Here is a 21,426-nt window from a genome sequence, read left to right as displayed (position 1 = left end):
TGATTTTTTTTTTTTGTTGAGATTTTATAATGCAGCACAAGAAGTTGCACAGATGGAACCCATTTTATGTACACTGATCAGCCACAACATTATGACCACTTACGGTGTTTAATGTTCTGCTGGGAAACTTTTGGACCTGGCATTTATGTAGATATTATTTACACGTACCACACACCTAGACCAAACCATAGGACTCTAAGCCCCCCTTCTAACAATAAATTGAAGTATGCGCCAGTAGGAGCTGGTATTAGATGTTGGGCCATATCATCCACATTCTTCTGCACTGGTTTCTATCTTTCACCAAACAGTAACTAAATGGCATTTGTACCATTATTCCTGGTTGCCGCCTCATATTTAATCATGCTCGACCAAAAGCTATACGTGTGCACTAGCTAGTTACCCACCCTGATCATTTAATAGCATATGCTGCCCCCCATCTGTGTGCGTTCATGTGGAGGCTTCAAGAAAAAAAAGGACGCCCTGGGACTCTTATTTCAAATTTGTCGGACAGCTGTTCAGCCTGTCTTTACAGCTTGTTGGTTATCAAAGATGTCAAGGTGATTTATTATGTTTAATCGAAGAAGGGGTAGCCTATAGATTTCGGTGCTTTAGTAAAAAAAAAAAAAATCATGTTCGCACTGAGACTGGATGTCAGGAGGAAATGCCCACGTTGCTTCACAATAATGCACAATATGCCAGATTATTATGCAGGCTTTTGTTTAAATAATGAACTATGAACAAAAACTAATAAAAGCTCTCTTAAGGGAATATATTGGCAATCATCGGACTGACACTGGCTGGTTGGAAAAGGTTCATTTATCACTTAGGCCTTATTCTAAATCGGCTGCATCCCAACTAGACCCTTACTACCACATTTATCTTTCTTTTTCACAATTTTACCAAAAATGAGTCGGTATTTTGGCAGCCACTGGCACCGTTCCACTCACCACATGGACAAAGCTCTTTTATGGAGTATTTCGTCAACATCTTTGACATGGAGGAGACTTTGGACACAGAGCTTAAGCCTAAGCTGCAGCCTGACATGCACCTCCCCAGAAATTTAACTACTACATGCCATGACGATGCAAACTGCAGAGCTTGGTCCACTTGGTAGTAGCGGAAAAACGCAACTATTTCCAGCTAGTTCTCCATCTCTGCAATTTTGAAATTATTCGTTTTGGGTCAGTACAGATGGAGTAAAGGTTAACTGTTCGGAGATACAACCATTTTTATGACTCGTCTTTGGCGGAATTTTGGTGTAAATTTCAACCGTTATTGAAAGTGAAGGAGGAAAAGTGGAAATAAAAATTAACCTGTTTGGGGGAAAAAAAAAAAAAAGACACAGCGCTGACTAGAGTTTGGGTGGTGTCTTTACAGAGCGAGCCAGACTGACGAGTACATGAGTATAATTGGCTTGCACCGGTGTAGGCTGCCTGAGTAGGTTACGGCGTCTGGTTTCGCAGTGCCCTAAATGAGCCTTGACTGGCCTCCCCCTGCTTTGCCTCTCACCTGATCAGTTTGGAAGCGGGCCTCATTGAACGTAACTTCAACAAGGGAATAAAACAATACTGCCTCAACTTCTTGTTTGACATCCTAATGATGATAGGTGTGAGGCCATTTACTTAACATCCGTAACTCGCAGCTTTTTACTGTGGACGTAAAACTAATCATGAAAGGTGGCTGTATTTATACAAACCGAAAAAGATTAAAACAGCTCAGTCTTTTTTTTTTTCCTCCTCCTCCTCCTCCTTCTTTCCTGCGTGCAGTTTAAGAACCCATTTGTTTCAACCGTCGCTCCAGTGAAATGAGATGAACTTTATTGATTCGACGTAGAAAATTAAAGTGTCACAGCAGCGAGGAGGAGAAGGAGAGGAGAAAAAGCAGTCGAATCTTCCAAGGAAGCAGAATATCGCTAACAAACGAGGGAGCCCGTGATGGAAGGTAGTAGGAATGAGAAGTGTCCTCCTGTGGGAGTTGGATTTGATAGATGTGATTCAGGCGGCCACAACAGAAATACAAATCCCTAAAGTTGATCCAAGCGTATTAGGTTATTGGTATGTTGTAATAACCATGTTTCTGAGGAGGAGGTGAGAGAAAACCCTTATAAAACTGGTAAGAACATACATAAGCCCAAGAAGTAATCTCCATTCAGTCATCTAAGCAGTTCTTAAATGTTGTGAAGGAGCGTGTAATGTATTTTATTCTCTGAGGGTCCTCTGTATCTGCTCGGTACTTCACCCCCTTTTCCCATTTTAATTATTCCCATTTAATTACTCATAAGTGTGGTAGTTTTATTTCATATACGTATATCTTTACTCAACCTCTAAGTGATTAATTTCACGTCAGGAGTAGTTTTTTTTTCTTTTTTTTTTCTTCCAAGTCACAGAGAGGCTTGAGGGATTCTGGTCTTTAATTCTCGGTTTATTTTAGGGGTCTTTATCGTTTGCTGTATTCATTTATCTCTCATTGTCTGGCTTTCCTCTCTCCCCCTCACACGCAATCTCTCTTCAGTACCGCCGTCTCTCTTTCCTCCCCCTATCCTCCTTGTGTGCGTTGCTCCCTCTCCGGAGGCTATATGTAATTACTGTCAGAGGGGGACCTGCATAGATCTGCGCGACCTTGGACACTAAAAGACAGAGGCCACTTCAGGCGCAGTGGAACAAAGACAATGTGCTTTACAGTGTTTTTTTTTTGTTTTGTTTTAGTTTTTTTCCGGTTTATTTCGTTGCTGGAGAGTTGACATAATTAAAAACTTGCTAAATATACCCACCATCCTAATATAGGTCTTTATGGGTGCATGGTTTGGAGTTGGGTAAGCTTCAGAATAAAAACTGAACTGATAAATCGCCCACTTAGTGCAGCTATATTCGTATTGACGCGTGTGTCAGCCAATAAATAACAAGAAATTGCAGCACTGAAATGCCAGCCATCACATCACCGTGCTGCAGGAGTGCGTTTCTGTCGGCGTGAGCGCACATGAGGACCACTGTCTCGCAGGAAATAACCTCCTTTGACGGTGGACGTGTTATTAAGTCCGCGGAGCTTTTCTCAGAATAAACTATAGAGCTCATGTCCTTTGTAACAAAGAGAAGCATCTCACTCACTGATGCGTTCTTCGCCGCAGACAAATGCGCCAAATTATCAATTATATTGTCGGCTTTGATATATTCACAGTATTTCTTGATCATGAGAAAACAAACTTTCTCCAAGACGTTTGATGGCTAGTTCTTGATTAATCTGGCTGACCATGAAGCACTTTCTGTCTCGTGTACATCAAATGTGCACATACACCACTCAGGCGTCACATTGTGACGACCTTCCTAATATTGCGTATTGTGTCTCCCTTGTGCCTCCAAAACAGTTGTGATTCAGGCTTGTTCCAGTTCCCACAGATACTTGATCAGTTTGGGATCTAGTGAATTTGGAGGCCAGGTCTTGTCCTGTCCAAGTTGTGTGAGTTGTTCCCAAACTGTTTTTGAGAGGGTGCCTGTGTCAGGCTTCATCACTATGGGGTGGAGGTGCCTGGTTTGGTCCAGGTTGGTGGTACATGTCTAAGTACCATCCAGCAGAACATTGGATTGTCACATATAAGACACGATGTATGTTTGGTCTGAGTGGAGAGTTCAAAAATACCTAGCTCTCAAATCCTTGGAACAAAAGGTGGTGTGAGTGAGTCATCACTCTCCCAACCTTCTCCAAGAGGAGCCAAGGCCTTGGGCGTTTTTGCATGTGTGCCCGAGTCAGGCTGCTGCCATAAAGGTGTATAATTTGCTATGGGTCTGGTCTAGGTGGGTGAATGTCATCCATGTGAATCCCAGGTTCAAAAGTTCCCCAGAAGAACATCGACTCGTCACGAGATGTTCAATGTTGTTAACTTGTCCTGTCGGTGATTTTAATGCTGGGGCTGATCGGTGACCAACTTAAAAAAAAAAAAAAAAAAAAAATGTGGTAAACCATCTTCATCGAAACTCCAAGTGTAGTTATCCCAGGCTAGAGATTGCATCACTTGCCAACTTTCCTACTGGTTCGTCTCTGCATGGCCAGCGCCCCCCCCAGTTTGGACCTCGCTCACTTGTCACCTCCATGGTACCGCATTGCTCGGCCTGGCTCCGACCGACAAACACACATTTTCTGCCCAGCCCAACCCTCAGCTGCGGCGCAGTTGGCGGCACATCCTGTCTAGTGCTTGTTTCCTGGCACCCATACAGACTCATAATGAGCCGAGTCGTCCCCCCCCACCACCACCGCCATCCAGGTGCCACTCCGTCCACATTATTCACACTTCTACCTTTTACACACAGCAGCTGTTCATCACCTAATGATGCTGGACCCGGCTACTGATAGAGCAGTGCCAGCGGAGAACAGTTCACTCTCTGGCTGGACTTCAAACCAGGCTCTATCTCTCTCTGTCTTTTGAAACTGAATTGCATTACTCTGATGGAATTATAAGTTTCAGTCTTCAGTTCTTTTCTTTTTTTATTTGCGCAGCTTTTCATCCTTTGAATTTTCATGGTGACTTATTCACCTGTTCACCTCTCTGTGTTCCCTTATTAAGAGTGTTGATTCCAATGAAAGAACATGAGTTACTTCAGCGTTGCATATTGATCAGGGTGAGTGGTCTGCTAATTGCATCGTGTGCCAAGGCAGCCAAGTGAGGATTATTTCAGAAGTCAACGGTGCGCATTTAGATTTTTTATTTTTTTTTTTTTAATTTATTTGGATAAAATATCTCCCTGTGATGATACTGTGGGCATCAAGCCAAAGTCAGACAGTGGTGGTTAAGATAATTAACTCCGGTGAATTATGAAGCAACTTTCTTTCTCTCTTTTTGTCAAAGTGAAGTAATTTTTTAATCATAGGATTTATCTGTTGAATAGTCCAATCAAAACGATGAAGCGAAGGAAGTAGGGAAGTAATTGTGCCGTGGATGAAATGAAGGAATGAAGGCGTGAGAAATGCTCAATGTGACAATTGTATTAATGATTATAGTGAGTGGTTTAATGGTCCCATTGAATTAGGGGAGAATGGTTTTAATTGCTGTGCTGTTCTCCAATATATGTGCAATCATCTTCAAGCTACGGCTTTTTGTTTGCAGCATAATCACATATGTATTCAGCCTAGTTAGAATTAGTAAGGATTATCCCAATAGGCTGAAAAAAATACTTTGACGTCTTCACCCTGAGCGTGGCTATAGTGTCTTTTTTCTTTCATGTTGAATTTACCTGAAGCGTGTGCGAGGCCTTGTTGCGGTGCCGTTCGACCGTTATAGATGCACGGAACAAAGTACCCGAGCAGGTGAATGAAAGTTCCAGTAGACACCGCCGCCGCTGTTTTTTCACTCTCCGATCTCCTTGCCCTTGCCTCCCTGGGCATTCATTATTAAATCAGATACGCAACTTGACTTCTAAAAGGTCAGCCCACCTGTCGGTTTGAAGCGGGATGCTTTTGATTTTCGGGCGTAAAATGAGCTCCTTTGTCCGCATTTGTCACTATCCTCGCAAGCATGATTTGCCTTAATGTCAATGTCTGGGCCTATTACCTAAAGCTGAATGGCCGAGTGACACTTTTCACAGTGGTGAGCCACTTACAGGTCCAAATGGGGTTCTCGTCAAAATTGGCCAAATGTGCACAAATGTCTGCACATTTGGGGAATAAGGGCCATTTTCCCAGTATATTTGGTCTCCTCGCGATCAAATCAGGGCATTAGCTGCAGTCAATGAGACTCGACAGGTGGCAGAGAGACGGACAGGAGAGACTGAGGCAAAAAATCGAGCCGCAGATGCTTTCTCTGTTTAGATTTTTCAGTGATGGCTTTTCCAATTACAGAAACAGTAATTTGCTGTAAAAGGCTCCAGACTGCCGGGAAGGGCGGAATGGGAGAGGGTAATTGGTGGCGGTGGTGGGGGGTATTGCATGAGATATAATCCATATCCCTCTCTAGTGGGAGTGGAGCAGCATTAGTCAAGCGCGGGGATCATTTGTTTTTTTATAGCGGGCCTCCTTCAACGCTCGGCAGATGCTGACACTACTTTAAATATCACTCGGGAAAATGTGAGTAAATGGCCTTCTCTTGTCGTGGCCCCCTGCTCGCCACGGCGAATAGAAATATCCCCAGGTGACCGTTAGATTTTTGTTGACCAACCACGGGCGGTGTTAGACTTGTAACGGCTGCATGTGTATACTCGCGCCGCAGGCCTCCCCGAACCCGTGCGCACTGCGCCGGGGCTGTGTTTTGTTGTTTGTCGTGGCGGCTTTTTACCTTTAAAGTGTTGCTCGCATGTCTGGAAACGCAGCCATTCCTCTACCCCAGAGGATAAAGTCTGTCCAAACCTCATGCATATTTAACAGCGAGCTAAAACACAAAGCCGAGAATCTCTCTGATGGTGCGTGCCATCCGTGTGTCCGCGCAGCCTTCGACCGGTCACGCAAACACAAAACAAAACCGCTTTGCAGCATTTCTAGTCCGAGCAATAACGCTGATGACAAAGATGAAAAAAAAAAAAAGTTTCACATGGATTGTCTGCCTTCCATTTCCCGCCAACAAATTATCGGCAATTATAGCGAGGTTTATGTTTCCGGATCCTCTCCAGTCGCTCGTTTCCCTGGCAGGTGTCCTTTTCATAGACGCACTCCACTCATAATTCCTTCATTCTTATAAACCAGGAAATTAGAATGCTTTCATAAGCAACCATTGCTCTCTTGGCCTCTGCCTCTGTCATATTGTGATTATTTACCCTCCCTTGGTTTAATGGCTTTCGTAAACAGCTTAATAGAATTCAGTAGAGCCTTGGGATGTGCAGGGAAAGGGCACTTGATTCACTGTTTTCATTGGCTTTCTGTTTGCCCCTTGTCCCTGCTCACACACCGTGCACCACAAACTAATCAAACGCGATCATAACCAACCTGTAAAACCTTTGTCAGTCGCGCTCTTTCTCTCTTTTCTCCCTCCATCTCTCTCTCACCTTCTCGATTGTTGTCTTGTTTTAAGGCCTAATCGCTCTCTCGCTATGCACTGGGCATTCAAAATGTAATTATATATGATTTACAAACAGCTGCAGCCATAATGGTGTGTAAACAAATTACAGAACGAGGGAGATGGGGGGAAAAAAAGAAAAAAAAAAACGACAACAGAGGAATAAAGAGACGAAGACTGAAAGAAATTGGCCGGCGTCGGGCGCAGTCAGTGGTTTGGCTGCTTTTTTGGATCATTGCTTTCAACACAAAATGACACGGTTGACGTGGTTTACCCCTTCTGCACGCAGATATTTAGTTGTCTTCATGCCAACGTTAAATAGGAATCTGCATCTGTAATGCAGTGAGTCCTGGCTGTGCTTCCTTCCTAATGCGACTGTTCATGTTCATTCAGGATTTCGCTGGGATGCTGGTAAATAACGGTTTCTGTCCGTGCTCTCCTGCATGTGAAGTGATCTGCAGCCGCGGTAGAATCTTAACTGTGGTCGTTTAATGTGCGATTGCTTTCAAACACCTGCATTTTTTTTTTATTTATTTATTTTTTTCCCCCCCTGTGTATTTCACTAGATAGCTCAAACCTGGACACATGGATGGAGTGCTTCTGATAATCCGGGATCCAAGAAGCCTAGCCAGCTAGTTAGACCTATAAATCCCAGCACGCAGTAATGATATGCACTCTGGTGTGCGCTCTGAATACTAAACGGTACACACCTTGCAGGGTGCAGATGTGCAAAAACACATTATAAAGTGCACAAAAGCATGATGAATTAAACAGCAACGCTTTACTGATCTATCAATACTGCCTGAGATACGTCAGGACTGAAGCTGTCAGTGGCTGGAGTTTCTTCAACTCGACTGAAATTGTTTTGATAAGAGATTCTAACTGTTCATGCAAGATAAATAAAATGATCTGATCCTTTTTTTCTTGACAGGCGCTTCTTTAGAGTGTCAAATGTGAAGAAGTCTTCATTCAAAATCTTTCAAATTTAGTGAAAACAGTGGAACAAGAAGAATAACTCGCATCAGTCTGTGGATTTGGACATGACTTTATTTTTCAAGTGTCCTCTACTTAACTAGAACTACCTGGAGTGAATCAGGGGGTCAAAGCGCATCACAAATAAGCTTATTAGAATTGGTGATCCATAACTCGACACTGTCTGCACCCTTTGCCCTTCACTGCTCCGTCCAGAACACATAAAGGACTTTGCAGAACAACAACAAAGTGAACCTAAAATTGCTGCAATGGAAAAGAAACATTCAAAAAAAGATCTTGTAGACGGACCCTGACGCCGTAACCTCGCTCGGTCCTAACGTGTTTCTGCTTTAGTATTTCCAGCTGCTTCTCCATCTCCGCGATTTTTCGAATTGATCATTTTTGACCAATAAAGGTGGAACACATCGAGGAAAGGTTAAATGAGGAGGATTGGAGCTGCAAACACAAGTAGAAACAAAAAATGAAGCAAGCTGGCAAAAAAAGTTTTTTACCAAGTGAGCCGGACTGACGAGGCACAAGTATAAATGAGCCGCGTCGGCTACATGCATGTGTGTCTAGTCCGCAGTAACTTAAATGAGCCTTTAAGACACGCCTTAACAAACAGCTCTGCAGCATTAAGCAGGCAGGCCTTAAAAAGCTCAGGAGCACCATATTATATGACGACGTACTCCATCTAAAACCAATAATACACACACTGGTCCCATCAGCTGACCATCAGCTAATGAGGACCCTGTTAACATCGTCAACAATCCATGTTGCTCAATATCGTAAATACATGAATGAAGCGTTTTTAGTTAAATCACACGGCAAAAAGGAAGATGCACACTATCTTTTTTTTATTTTTTTAATTAGATTAATAAATCAAAGAGGTGTCTGACCGTGACAGCTGCAGTCCACAGCCATTTCCAGTAATTCCATGTTAAAGCTGGAGCATAATGATACAACCCCACTGGCTGTGGGTGTGTCTTCGTAACTGTCTTTATATGATGGAAGTGGGTTGTGTTTTCTAAGAAACTGCTTTCCCTACAAAACGCTGTCTGTTTGGTGTGAGTGTGGGAATTTATGCCCCTTTGCCCCTCGCTGCATTCATCAGCACTCGGCGTAGCAGCGGGTGGCCAATGAGATGTTTGGACGCCCAGTCTCGACCCTCCGCCGTCAACCTCAGCTCCCAGCTTTTCCTTCGCACTCCAAATCTCTTTGTATCCCTCCTTCATTTATTGTCATCCTCCCAAATTTGACATTTTGAAAATAAAGGTTTCCTGCCGTTGGTTGGCAGCTGCCCGCCTGTCTCAGCGCAGATAACCGCGGGAAGAAGCAACATCATTATTCATATGTTCTTCTTCTCCACTCGCATCAATAATATTAGGTGTTAATGACGACTCGTAGCAGCAGTGCAGAAGTAGAAAGGTGTGTGCGGCTCCTGCCTCCAAGCTGTTTGGTAGTAACATGCATAGCAAGCACAACTTTGAATTTTTCACACGCTGGCTGTGTGTGATTTATTTGCACGGAAGCGGGTTAGTGGGAGAAAACCTGTTGCTGGTTACTGTACAACCAAAGTTCACATGCGTGCGTGTTGGCGTGGTGCATAGGCTTGGTTGTCTAATCCCGGAGAAGCAGCTCATTCGATGCAGCAGCTCGCCCTATTTTTATTTCGCTGGTCGCCATTTTTTTCTTTTTCTTTTTGTTTAGTTTTTATTTGTCCGTTCTTGGTGTTATGTTGCAGCCCAATAGCAGTGCCAACATCCATAACACCCACATATTCCTCAGGAAAGAAAAGAAAAAATCATCATAAATATTTATTAAAAGTTTGGGAGGTTTGGAGGCGGCACGGTGGAACATTGCCGATTATGGCCGACAACAACAAAAAGGTTCTGGGTTCCAATCTGCCACGGTCCTTTTTGTACAGAGATTGGATGTCACCCCTGTTGCCCTGTGATGGGGCAATCTGTCCAGGGTCTAACCACCTTCCTTCTGCCAGCTGGGATAGGCTCTAGCCCTCGTAGACAATGGAAGAATTAACCGTTTACTGCATATTGTAGAAGATTGCACAATTATTTTTGAAAGTATTCTCATATCTTCCTCACTGTGGATGCAACATAGTCCTTCTTTTCAGTTTTCTTTCCCTTTGCATGAATTTATGTGGCTAAAGATGCTCCGCCGCTCACACGCTGGCCCTCCTGCCCCCCTTCCAGGTGGTAGATCAGCGCAAATGGCCTCTAAAAATACCACCACGGAAAATTCATGTGGGCCACTTTACTAAACCAGCAGCCGTAATTGCTTCCGCACACTTCACGCGGCTGCACACACAAACACGCGGGCACTTGCCAACGCTAATAGGCACGTGCGCGTAAACATTTTCAAACAAATATACAAGCGCGCATTCCACAAACACCAGAAAAGTGGCTCTCTTGGAGACGCGCGTACTTGGTGGCGTTCTCAATCAGCTCAGATGGGTGCAAATCAGGCTGCTACTTACCTCACCCGTTTGATCCATGAAGCACTGACTCACAATCTGATTTCTCCCGACTCCCGGCGTATCGACAGCCACATTGTCGCCTTGAATCCTCCATAATAGGTCTGCTGCGCATGATATAATGGCTTGATAGGCCATAAAGTCCCACAGGGAGAGCTGGCTTTCTTCACTCAAAGCTCTGTTTCTTAAACAGTCATACCAGCTTAAAGCTGATAGTGCTAATGGACAAACGTCAACAAAAACACAAGACAATTGTATTTCGGTGTTTACTCCTAAAAGGGTTGACATGGCCCTGACCTGATCCTTCATGAGCCTTTACGTATAAGTTTTCTTTCGCTCTAGCAAGGTGGATTTATATTGTTTTTACCCCACAGGAATCCAGCTACCAATACCTCCTCTAAGGCGGTTTAATAAGAGGGTCTGTGTCTTTATTATTCTGCAGCATGCAATAAAATAATTCATGACAAAAGGCAGAACCATTATTAGGAACCATGCTCAGAAAAAAAGCAAGGCCCCAGCTTGTGTCTGTACAAAAGAAGTGTAGTCATGCTTTGCAAAGCTGCGTCAGACTCTGCTTCATTTATATTCATACATTTATTTAGGAGCTCTGCATGGGGTGAGATACAAGTTTCTTGATTTTCCGCCGTTGCCTCACCCTTGCAGTTGCCAGATGCATGCAGTCAAGCTGACATGCGAATGGAAAGCTTGCACCTCAGCGAAGGACTACAGTTTTAGATCCTGACACTTTGTCTTTGTTAAGAAACACGTGTTTTAAACGAGGTTAAATGGTAACGGAGGAAGGCCAAACGCATCATAATCTTCTGCCTCACATCTAAGCCATTGTTACTATTTTGTTCACATTTTCAGATATTAAACTGAGTGAACCACGTTGGAACTTTAGCTAATAATAGACCACAGACCAAAAGTGTCAAATCTGCATGATTACATCTGAAAACATTTGTAAATCAACCCTACTTTGGGCTCAGTTGGTTGAACCAACATACACTAAACGCTCAAGTCCAAAAATAATCCACCACAATAGTTCCACCTACCATCATTTCAGGTAGAGGAAATAAAGTAGAAAAAACCCGGCTCTAACCCTAACCCTAAGAACAAATGCTAATATCTCAGACATGGACTTGTTGCATGAGTATAAACCGAGCTTAAATTCGAAGGAAAATCAGTCCCCCGTGTGTGTGTGTGTGTGTTTCCCCCAGGAGCCCAGTTGGAGAGTCTGATGGAGACCATGCGAGCAGAGATCGCCGCCCAGCCACCCGTGGAAGGATCCTACGCTCCGCGCCGAGGGGACTACTGCATAGCCAAGTTTGCAGATGGCGAATGGTGAGCATACATTTCAATTTCCACTAATAGCCCCTCAATGGTCTCAACACATTAGCAGCTTCTCTTGTGACAAATGGAAAAAGATGGGCGTTTCGGAATTGGCACCGGCTCACTGACCTTATTAAGTGGACCGGGAGGTAGCCAGATGTGATCGATCCACATTAAATATGGTTGCTTCATCAATGTTATTATAGAATCACTCAATCATGATAGGTCAACAACTCATTCTTGGTGTTGTGCCACCATCCCTTCGGCGTACTATGTCTTATTTATGACTATGCCGCCGAGTATTTGCACTTAAGTATCAGCAGATGCTCTGAAGACTATGTGGTGTCCCTATGTGCTGGAAACAGACTCTGCAGCCACTGACATGTTATATAATTTGGTGATGTACATATATGGTTGCCTGCGCTTTCCTCTGAGGAATACCTGACATTTCATTTATACTTTGTCTCTATTTAAACCTGTGATGCGTCGACTGCAGACACCCACAGGGTGTAATTAGCTCTCTGCCGCTGCTTTGGCCTTTTAGAATCAGCAGTTGCTTGACGGCAACACACACACACACCTCTTCATGTTGTCTCCTCGGTGGATGTTGGGGGGTTTACAGATGGTCACGGGGACAGATAGAAGTCACGGTGATCGAGGGAAGGAGGGGAAAGAGAGAGACAGTTTGTCAAGAAGGTGACAGTGGGGGATAAAAAAAAAAAAAAAAAAAATCAGGCTGATTAAAAACCAAATGTTCACACATCCATCGCAGGTGCTGTCCTTTCTTTCGTCCACCCTTCCCTCGTATTTTTGTGGGGGAAGAGGTAGTTATTCTCTCGCTGAAGCCACCGATACATGACAGGGAGCGTCTCAAACATGCCATCTGGTGTAAAGCTTCACTTTCTTTAACCTATTGTTAGCTTTAAAATAAAAATAAAAACCCAGCTCCAGGTGGCTACTGTCTGACATGTTTGTCTTTAGTTTTTATTTTTTTTTTTTTTACCAGCCTCATATTCAGATTCATTAACCTCCTGAGACCCGAGCTTTAGTTTGCTGTACTTTTTTAATTTCTCTAAGGTATTTGGGATCAGTAGGACCTAAGAAGTATAAAAACTAAGCATCATCTTCCAACAGGAAGTAGCTTTTTTTGGGAAAAAAAAACAAAAAAACAATGTCCTCATATGTGGACTCTGGGATTCTTTCATTATTTATATTATAATAAAGTTCACCCAATATGTGACAAAATATAAATCTGTTTAATATCTGTACATTGCGAACAATGAATGTCCTCAAATGAGTACATCATATCAAACTGGACACATTAATTAGCATAAATAAGTTACCTTTTGTCACCACCAGAGGGCAGACTTAAGTGTCCCCTAACGAGGACAGCAAGTTTAAATGAAGTCGAATAAGCTGCTGTAAAACCTAAAACTTGACGTCCCCATGTGAGGACACAGGGTCTCGGGAGGTTAGGCTAATTATGTCTGCATTGCCCTGTGTGTTCTGAGGCTAATTTGGATTCAGAGTTGAAGGAACTCATCGCGCTAGCTGTGTTTCCGTTACATTTTTTCGCAAAATAGAAGCGATATTTCTGAAATTTCAATAAAGTACTTTGTACACGTTTCCATTGACAGGTGTTTTGCAAATGAGTTGTAACTCTCGTAAAGTTTCCCAAAATTGTCTTAAATTCTCGTCACGCGAGACTTTAACTTTACTTTGAGGAAGATGGACTTCAAATGAACTGGTCACATGACCTCCTGCGTCATCTCTGGTGAAAAAAGTGTTTCCATTTCACTTTGGCGATACCCTTTAATATCGATATGTCTGAAACAAAAAGCACCTCATAAAGGCTGAAAAATGTTTTAGCGATATTTGAGAGGTTTTCTGAAATGTAGGCGTTTCTTTATTGCGATATTTAGGCAGCAAGCGTTGTTCATCACACTTTGTCTCTTCCTCTCCTCACTCACGACTGTTCTTTGTCTTCCTGTTAATCACTTATTCAGCCTGAACTCGGGTCTCTTGTCTCCGTCCTCGCCCATGTGGGCCTAATTATTTGGATTATTCTTTTTCTCGGTCCGCTGCCAGTTCGTCTTCCTTGCTCTCATTTGTCAGAGTCAAGTGTCGGGCGAATCGGCAGACAGATGGAGGGAGGCTTTGAATCAAGCGGGAGGAAAACGTGCGGCTTCTGCGTCGTCCTCATTCGCTAAAGCGGCAGTTTGTTTGCGCGAGTTTATTTTCCGTCGCAGTGAAGCCGCTTGGTTTTTATCATTAGCGCTAATGCACTGAAGTCGTTTGCTGCACCTCCCCAAAAAAAATAGGTGTAAATTTCAGCCTTTTATTGCGAGGAGGCCTCTGTGCAATTTTCACAGCCCTGCCATGTCCTGACAGATCCCCTCTGCCCCCTCTCCCATCTTCACTCCCCCGGCCTGCTCATCCTCCCGCACTCCTCACCCCCGATCACAACAGACAGATCCTCCAACACCTACTCCCCAGGGAAATAAGCACAGAATCATTTACTCATCTGCTTTTCCTCTTGTGCCCTCTGTCTTCATCTGTTTCCCCACGCTCTCTTTCTCTCTCTGCTCTCCCCCCCTCCTCCCCTCCCCTCCCCTTCCTCTCCCCCCTGTCTCTCAAACAATCCTTTTCTGCTGCAGGTACAGAGCCAGAGTGGAGAAAGTAGAGTCGCCGGCAAAGGTCCACGTCTTCTACATTGACTACGGCAACGTGAGTAACTTTCGTGTCATCATTAAAACGCGGCGCTCAGAAAATACCGGCAAAGTTTTGTTATGACCAAACACAGCCAGAAGCAGTCTAGTATTTGAAGGGGGATTTCTTTTTCTTTTCCCTGCATCTATTCAGTCACCAGTTGTTTGCTTGTTTCCACATTCAAAGAATCCTTTGTGTGTGTGTGTGTGAGTTTTTAGGACAAATACAGTGCCGGGCTTGTTTGCTTTCTTTTATTGTTTGCAACCGAAGCAAATAGTGTCTCATTTTTATTCAAAAAAAAAAAAAAAAAGAACTTCCCCCTCTCTCTGTGGATCTTTTTTTTTATTATCATTACTCTGCGATGACGAAGGCACTACATCCTTGACTGCGTTATTGTGTCTCTGTCCACGTGCGTACACATGCTTGCATCACCAAGTGGCTGATGCAGGCAGCGCCCCCCCTCCCTCTCCCAACCCACCCACCCTGCGGGAGATTTCCCATGATGCAGTGGAGCGGCACAGTGTGTGACTGACCTCAGAGTAGTGGGGAGGGGTGGGGGGGGACAGATCGAGGTTTGGCTGGCAGATGCGATGCATGCTGGCATGTTGCTGAAAGTGTGATTCTCCGAGGCCGACCTGGCACGCGCTGGGGGAAAAAAAAAAAAAAAGAAAAAGTCAAGCTGATACTACCTACCTCATTCTCCTGTAGTTTTTGCGTCATTCCAAAAAAAAACTTAATTTCACGCCTCCGCGTCAAAGGCTGTTGGCTGATAACGCCGCCACCTCTCCCAGGTGCAGGTCAGCGCCTGAATTATGATGTGATCATTACCAAACACAGCGCCGCACTTTTGTCATTTCAGTTTTAAAGCCCACATTTACAGTGCTGTCAAAGTCTAATATGGCCTCGATAATTCTGAGCGTTTTTATCCATAATAAACGTTCAAGGTATTCTCTGTCTAGACTGTTCAGTCCAATGAACACATTAACCTAAGATATGAGGGGTCATTAAATTAACTTCCCACTCCTAATGGCTGTATTTGTCTGACTTTCCACCACAGTGTAGCCTATGGCGTTCAGTGATTGGCCATCGCTCCCGGGGTTCTTATACCTGCTGAGATGAGCCGAGATGGAGCACGAATTAAGCTTGGTGAAGAAGAAATGTCTGGCATAACATTATGACCACCGACAGCTGTGACTCATCTTGTTCCTGTCACAAGATGTTTTTCACTTCGTCCTGTCAGTGGTCATAATCTTGTGGCTGGTCGGTGTGTGTATATATACAGCCCTAAAGCTGCAGCACGGCATCTGTTCTCCTTTCAAACTTGGGATAAATGTAAATACATTACAGGGCGCAGGATGGGTTTAAAGCCTGAGCACATGTTGAGCTTTCTATTAGATCTCCAGGTCGTTGCTTCCGCAGACTCGTTTTATCTGCATCATAACAGAACAGGCTTTATTTCGTGTAGCTACAGCAAAAGATGGATGCGACTGTAATGTTTTCTCAAACGGTCATTATCACCAACGCCAGGTGTTGCCGAGGATCGCGATGTGAAATGCGCAAAACTCATAAACCGAAGAGTAAATCTTTCTGGCCTGAAGCTTTGCAGACGTGTTGAGGGGTTTCCAGTCATGTGCCGACGTCGGCCTCTAAGAGACTTCAGTTTACACATTACAAGTCTCCTAGGCTAATTTTTTTTTACACCGAGATCTCCAGCTAGTTTCTGCTATAATAAACACCTTTTAATAAGAAAATGCGCCTTCGTGCCGTCGTACAATTGCCCAAACCAATAACTTGAAAACTTCTATACTGACTCTGTTTGTCCTTCCTTCCTCCTCCCTCAGAGAGAAGTTGTGCCGTCCACCCGTCTGGCCGTCATCCCTCCTGCCTTCAGCACCAGGACCCTGCCAGCACAGGCCACCGAGTATGCCTTCGCCTTCATCCAGGTCCCACAGGACGTAAGTGCACGGGACGAGCATGCACGCACCGAGCGGAGATATGTGTCGCCGCCCGGGGCTTCAAAATTAACTTTGAGATATCGGCTCCTTCGGTCTCATTTTCTGCCAGCTTTCGAGAGTTGACTTTCCTGGCAAGACATGAAAACTGTTTGAGGTTCACTTATCACGCGGGGCTGATAAGTCTGTAACTGACAGGCGGGGTCGAGTTTTCATTCCAGGCATGTGTTGGTGAAAATTATGCTCGTACATAATGCGTGTTGCACAAAGGAGACGGAACAATGACGAAGTCGGTGATTTACGTGGCTGCAGTGAATTTGAGAATAATCGACTTACCAGCTGAGACATTGTTTCATTGAGAACAGCAGATTCTTTTATTTATTTCCCCGGCAGCTCACGCACTCGCATCTCCTCAGATTAGAAAGCATCCAGGTACTTTATGTGCTTGTGCACATAGATGTCCATCTGATAGTGGAGGGGCAGTTTCTTTCTCTTTTATTTTCCACACCGCTAATCTTCTTGTTTACATCAGACTGTGTTTACTCAACCTCCGGTGACCACTTGTGTGCGTGTTTGTGGAACTGTTTCGTGAGTGTCAGTGGGTCAGCTCATTGCTAGCATCCTGAGCCGGCAGCACCCGGAGTCCTCGCATACACAAACATGCTCTCTTTTGGCATGTGTCCGATTGGCGCGGCGCTAAACCCTGTTTTTAATTGGTTGCGTGCCTTCAAGTGTGCGTTTAATGGGTTTTTCATACCACTTAACCCAAATAAGCTGCAGAGCACGCCGTATATCAACGTTTGTAATGTCATAAGCCCTTCGCATAAATGATTACACGCAATGCACGTGATTGGTTCGTTTGCTGCACCTAGCTAATGCCGCCTTATGAAACCCTCCCTTCACAGTGTCTAGTTGATGAAGCTGTTTCAGATGAACACTTGTTAATGTGTTTAGTTTAGAGGCTTTTATCTGGTGTGTTGTGTTAAGGGAGAAAGTTTATATTTAGTCTTACACCAGCGGTTTATTTAACATCTGATTTTTTTTTTTTTTTCTCATTGAGATCAAGCAACCTGTCACGTCTCTGGCTGCACCAAGTACAGTTAGGTCCAATACACACTGATGTTACGATTACACAAGTATGTGCTTGAATTGGAGGAAAGGTCTAGGAATTTTACAACCTAATTTCACATGAGCAAAACTGGAACCCGTGGATATGACCAAAGAATGTGGTTCTCCTTTCTGATGCTTAGCCAGGCCTTTGCCGGTCTTTAGTTTTATCTTCAGCTAATCAAGTGCGTGCTCAGGTTAAGATCAAGTGACCGACTTCCTTCCTCTTGACCTTTAAAACCCCTCGGTTGCTTTAACAGGTTGTTTTGGGTCTTGGTTCTGTGGAGCACCTTTGATCCAGCTTAGCTTCATTCGGTTGAATCCGGGCGGTCGGTAATTCCCCACACGCCTCCGAATTCATCCTGCTGTTCTTGTCTTTAGCCACATTGTCAATTAACACTGGTGTTTATTGAGCCGTTTTGAGTCTTCTCTCTGCTTTCTTTGGTTTTGGCATTCTGCTCCGAGCTGATCTCTCTTTCATCAGCCGAAAGAAGACTTTTGTAGAATCTTCTCACGGACAAAACATTCAAGATGGGTTGCATTCGCATTATTTTTACATGCAAATTCACATTATGGGTTTTACTAAAAAAAAATTCTATAATTTTTGATTGAGGTGTTTATTTAAGCTGCTAGTACCAGGGTACATGCTGTCACCTCTCTGATGAGTCTGTGATGAAGTGGCCCATCTGCTGGTTTATTCAAGGGGCCATCGGAGCCACCTACTCGTTACAGTGCCCAGATGCGCAAACGCAAAAATCTATAAAAACCACATGTTGGACGCTGACGTCCAACCTTAAACATGTCGTAGTCACTCTCTCCGTCGCTCCCCATCAGTTCTTATTTCCTCCTTTCATGCGCGGCGTCTGCTTTAATTACGTCACTCACACTGACAGCACTTTGCAGGTGCGCATAGAGAAAGATTGTCGTCTTTGTCTTGCCACCTGATGCCCCGCACAAAATGCCTGCCTGTCTTTCTTTCTTCGCGAGTGCTGCGTCTCCTTCTTTTCCTTTCTTATCGCGCCGTTGTGCCAGCAAGGACGAGCTCGCTCTGCCGCCCTCCCAGAGCCGTTTCGTAAAATGTTAGAAAATGTCAGTACGCTCTCGCTGTTCCGCTGTTTTTGAAGGAAAAAACACTCTCTTTGCTGAAATGTTTACTTGTAACTTGACAAAGTAGGAGGCACATGTTATTTCCATGGCACCTCGCGGCGCCGCTGAACTCCTTTGATCGCAGAAAGTGCTGCTTTAGAAGTTTAGACCAGGTTTATTGTGACAGAAAGAGATCATCTGAGCCAAAATTGTGAGTTGGAAATCACAAAAAGAAGAAAAACATATTGACGCTGTAGTTTCATGACAATATAGATTTTTATTTTCATCTAAACTGTAAAGTCGTACGTATATGCTGGATAAGAGCAGGTCACAGAACGGCTCTCATTAATTTTGCATCGTCGCTTCACGAGCGTCGACGCGTTCCTTCTTCTATAATATTCTCTCCTTGTGTTTCCTCTCTCCTCCTGTGTCTGCTGTCTTTCCCCATCTCCCTCCCTCGATCTCTTGCCCTGAGCTTCCCTGCAGCGCCTCTGACAAGTTGACCAGGGGGAGAGCGGGGACAAAAAAGGCCCTTAGTTTTGTGCCTTGAACAAGCTTCCCTGCCCACACTCGCTTGCGCACACATACACCAGACACACACACAAAAACACACACACACACACACACAAACCCAAGGGCGGCTAGCTCGAAGGGGGTTGCCATGGAGACAAGACCAGGGCGAGAAAGAAAGGAAGCGAAGAGATGGATGGCGTAGGGGAGGGATGGATGATGGCCAGGGGCTCATTTTTTTTTATTTTTTTTTTTTTGTATTATTTTTTTTTTTATTTTTTTTTTTGCAAGTGTCTTCTTGCCTTTGAAGATGGGCCTCTCTTGTTTCTCTCGCTTTCACCGCGACTGCTGGCAGGACGTGAGGTCAGCGTCGCGTCGCAGCTGTTTCACCTCCTTCTCCGCTCCACCGTATGTTCAATCAAGCGGTGGCCTTTCACACCGGAGAAGGTTAGGGAATAAGAAAGGCTGAGGTAGCTGTTGGAGGAATGAGAAGACAGCCTCGCGGTGAGGAGGAGGAGGAGGAGGAGGCTGGCCAGGAGGCAGCCTCTTAAGATAGTTCAACCTAACCGGAATCTCTTGAGCTGGTTGAGTGGATAATTGTTGTAATATACAACCAGCAAACACACGTGCGTTATTTAAAGGTGTTCTTACTGACCAGAAGCACATTAAAGTGTTTTACACATCTATGGTTTCTTTCTGCCTCTTCATGGGCCTTCTTCTCAATCTTTCCTAACATCCTCCCATTTTTTTTCCCCTTCTTCCAGGAGGACGCCCGTGCGGACGTGGTGGACTGCGTGGTGCGGGACATCCACAACACCCAGTGCCTGTTGAATGTGGAGTATTCAGGCCCCTCCTGCCCACTCGTCACAATACAGTTTGGGGACACCAAGGACGACGTAGGCCTGGGCTTGGTCAAAGAGGGCTTGGTCATGGTGGACGTCCGCAAGGAGAAGCACCTGCAGAAGATGGTGAGTGAAGATTTTTTTGATGACGCCATTTGTAAGATAGCTAGCTGGATTGGCTGTTGATGTTTCTAACCGGTCCCATTTTCTGTGTCAGTTGTTGACACTCTCTGGTCTCACTAGGGCTGTGGCGTGGGCAGCCTCGGTTAATTATACTGTTGTGCTACAATGCAAATGCGACTTTGTTTGGATTCACACTTGGAAAACAATGACGGACGAGTGAGTTGTTGTTTGTGCTCGGGGTGAGATGTGAATTGTTGTACTGGCGAGGGCCTCGGAGACATGTCGATTGGAGAGCCGTGGCTGTTGTTTGCGTCTAACCTTAACAGGAAATTAGCTTTAAAATATTACTTGTTGTTTTCTGCTTAGTTGTTGCATATTGGAGGCTCACGGCGTGGGTGAAGTACACACTGTGGATCAATACTTGTGCTCCCACCGTTCTAAATAGACATTGTTGATCAGATGGTAGCATGTGCTATTTATGTACAATTAATATTTAGCATTCTTATTGGCAAACAGCCCCCGTTGTGAATTATTTATTTTTAAAAGGTCTATATGCCTTCTATTGGTTTCCAACAGTCTAGTAATTACCACATTCCCATGCTAGCATACATCTACTCACTCGTTTCCATCTCAGAGATTGTCATGTATGGATTTTTTCTTCCTCAATGCATGAAAGCTGGTATTACGCTAAATGCCTCTGGCTTTTGTGTGTGGAGACTGCGGCATAAAAGACATAAAACCCCACATGTCAGTCCACAGTCGCACTACATACATTTAGACACCTCTACAATTTGCCTCAAAGAGTGGCCATTTTGTCAAACCGTGACGCATCGCTCATTTACTTTCCTCTCATTATGCTAATTCGCCCCGGCAGACTCAAAGGCGCGCTCCGTACATGAAAGATAAGGAAAAAGCGGAGGATATTTATTCCGGCTGCAATTACTGCTCCCGCACAACCCCAATATTAGTCACTCTGGCTTATTTAAAAAAATAAAAAATGGAACTCATAACGGAGAAGAGAAATATGTCCAGCAGATTGTAATTGTCCATAAATATAATCACAATGTATATTCATCTAAATTAGAGGTCTCGTGGGAAGAATAGACTCGTCAACGCAATCTTTCAAACTATTTATTTACCAACTCGCTTCACGCAGTCGATAAAGCATCACTGTTAGTGTTTTGACCCCTTACCTCCAGAGAGGTAGGCAGTGACCATAATGCAGTGTCTGGGTAATGGACCCTATCGATGAAGGACAGTGATTAAAGCCCCCCTAGCCATTCAGCTAATAGGCTTATAGACTGCACAGATTTAGGTTTTGTTCCCTCA

The 21,426-nt window shown here is 44.3% G+C and overlaps 1 protein-coding gene across 1 annotated transcript in view; it reads left to right on the top strand.

Annotated features, from left to right (window-relative positions):
• The window catches only part of snd1 (staphylococcal nuclease and tudor domain containing 1), a 168,152-nt gene that overhangs the window by 132,677 nt on the left and 14,049 nt on the right, over nt 1-21,426 (top strand). Inside the window, exons 19-22 of the mRNA XM_047575138.1 lie at nt 11,657-11,780; nt 14,426-14,495; nt 16,319-16,432; nt 19,897-20,100. Coding sequence (XP_047431094.1) covers nt 11,657-11,780; nt 14,426-14,495; nt 16,319-16,432; nt 19,897-20,100 — 512 coding nt within the window. The remainder of the gene's footprint in view (nt 1-11,656; nt 11,781-14,425; nt 14,496-16,318; nt 16,433-19,896; nt 20,101-21,426) is intronic.

The sequence above is a fragment of the Mugil cephalus genome, chromosome 22, assembly GCF_022458985.1.
Source record: "Mugil cephalus isolate CIBA_MC_2020 chromosome 22, CIBA_Mcephalus_1.1, whole genome shotgun sequence".
Taxonomy (NCBI): domain Eukaryota; kingdom Metazoa; phylum Chordata; class Actinopteri; order Mugiliformes; family Mugilidae; genus Mugil; species Mugil cephalus.
The sequence above is the reverse complement of the archived record's forward strand: the minus strand, read 5'-3'. Positions and strand labels throughout refer to the sequence as shown.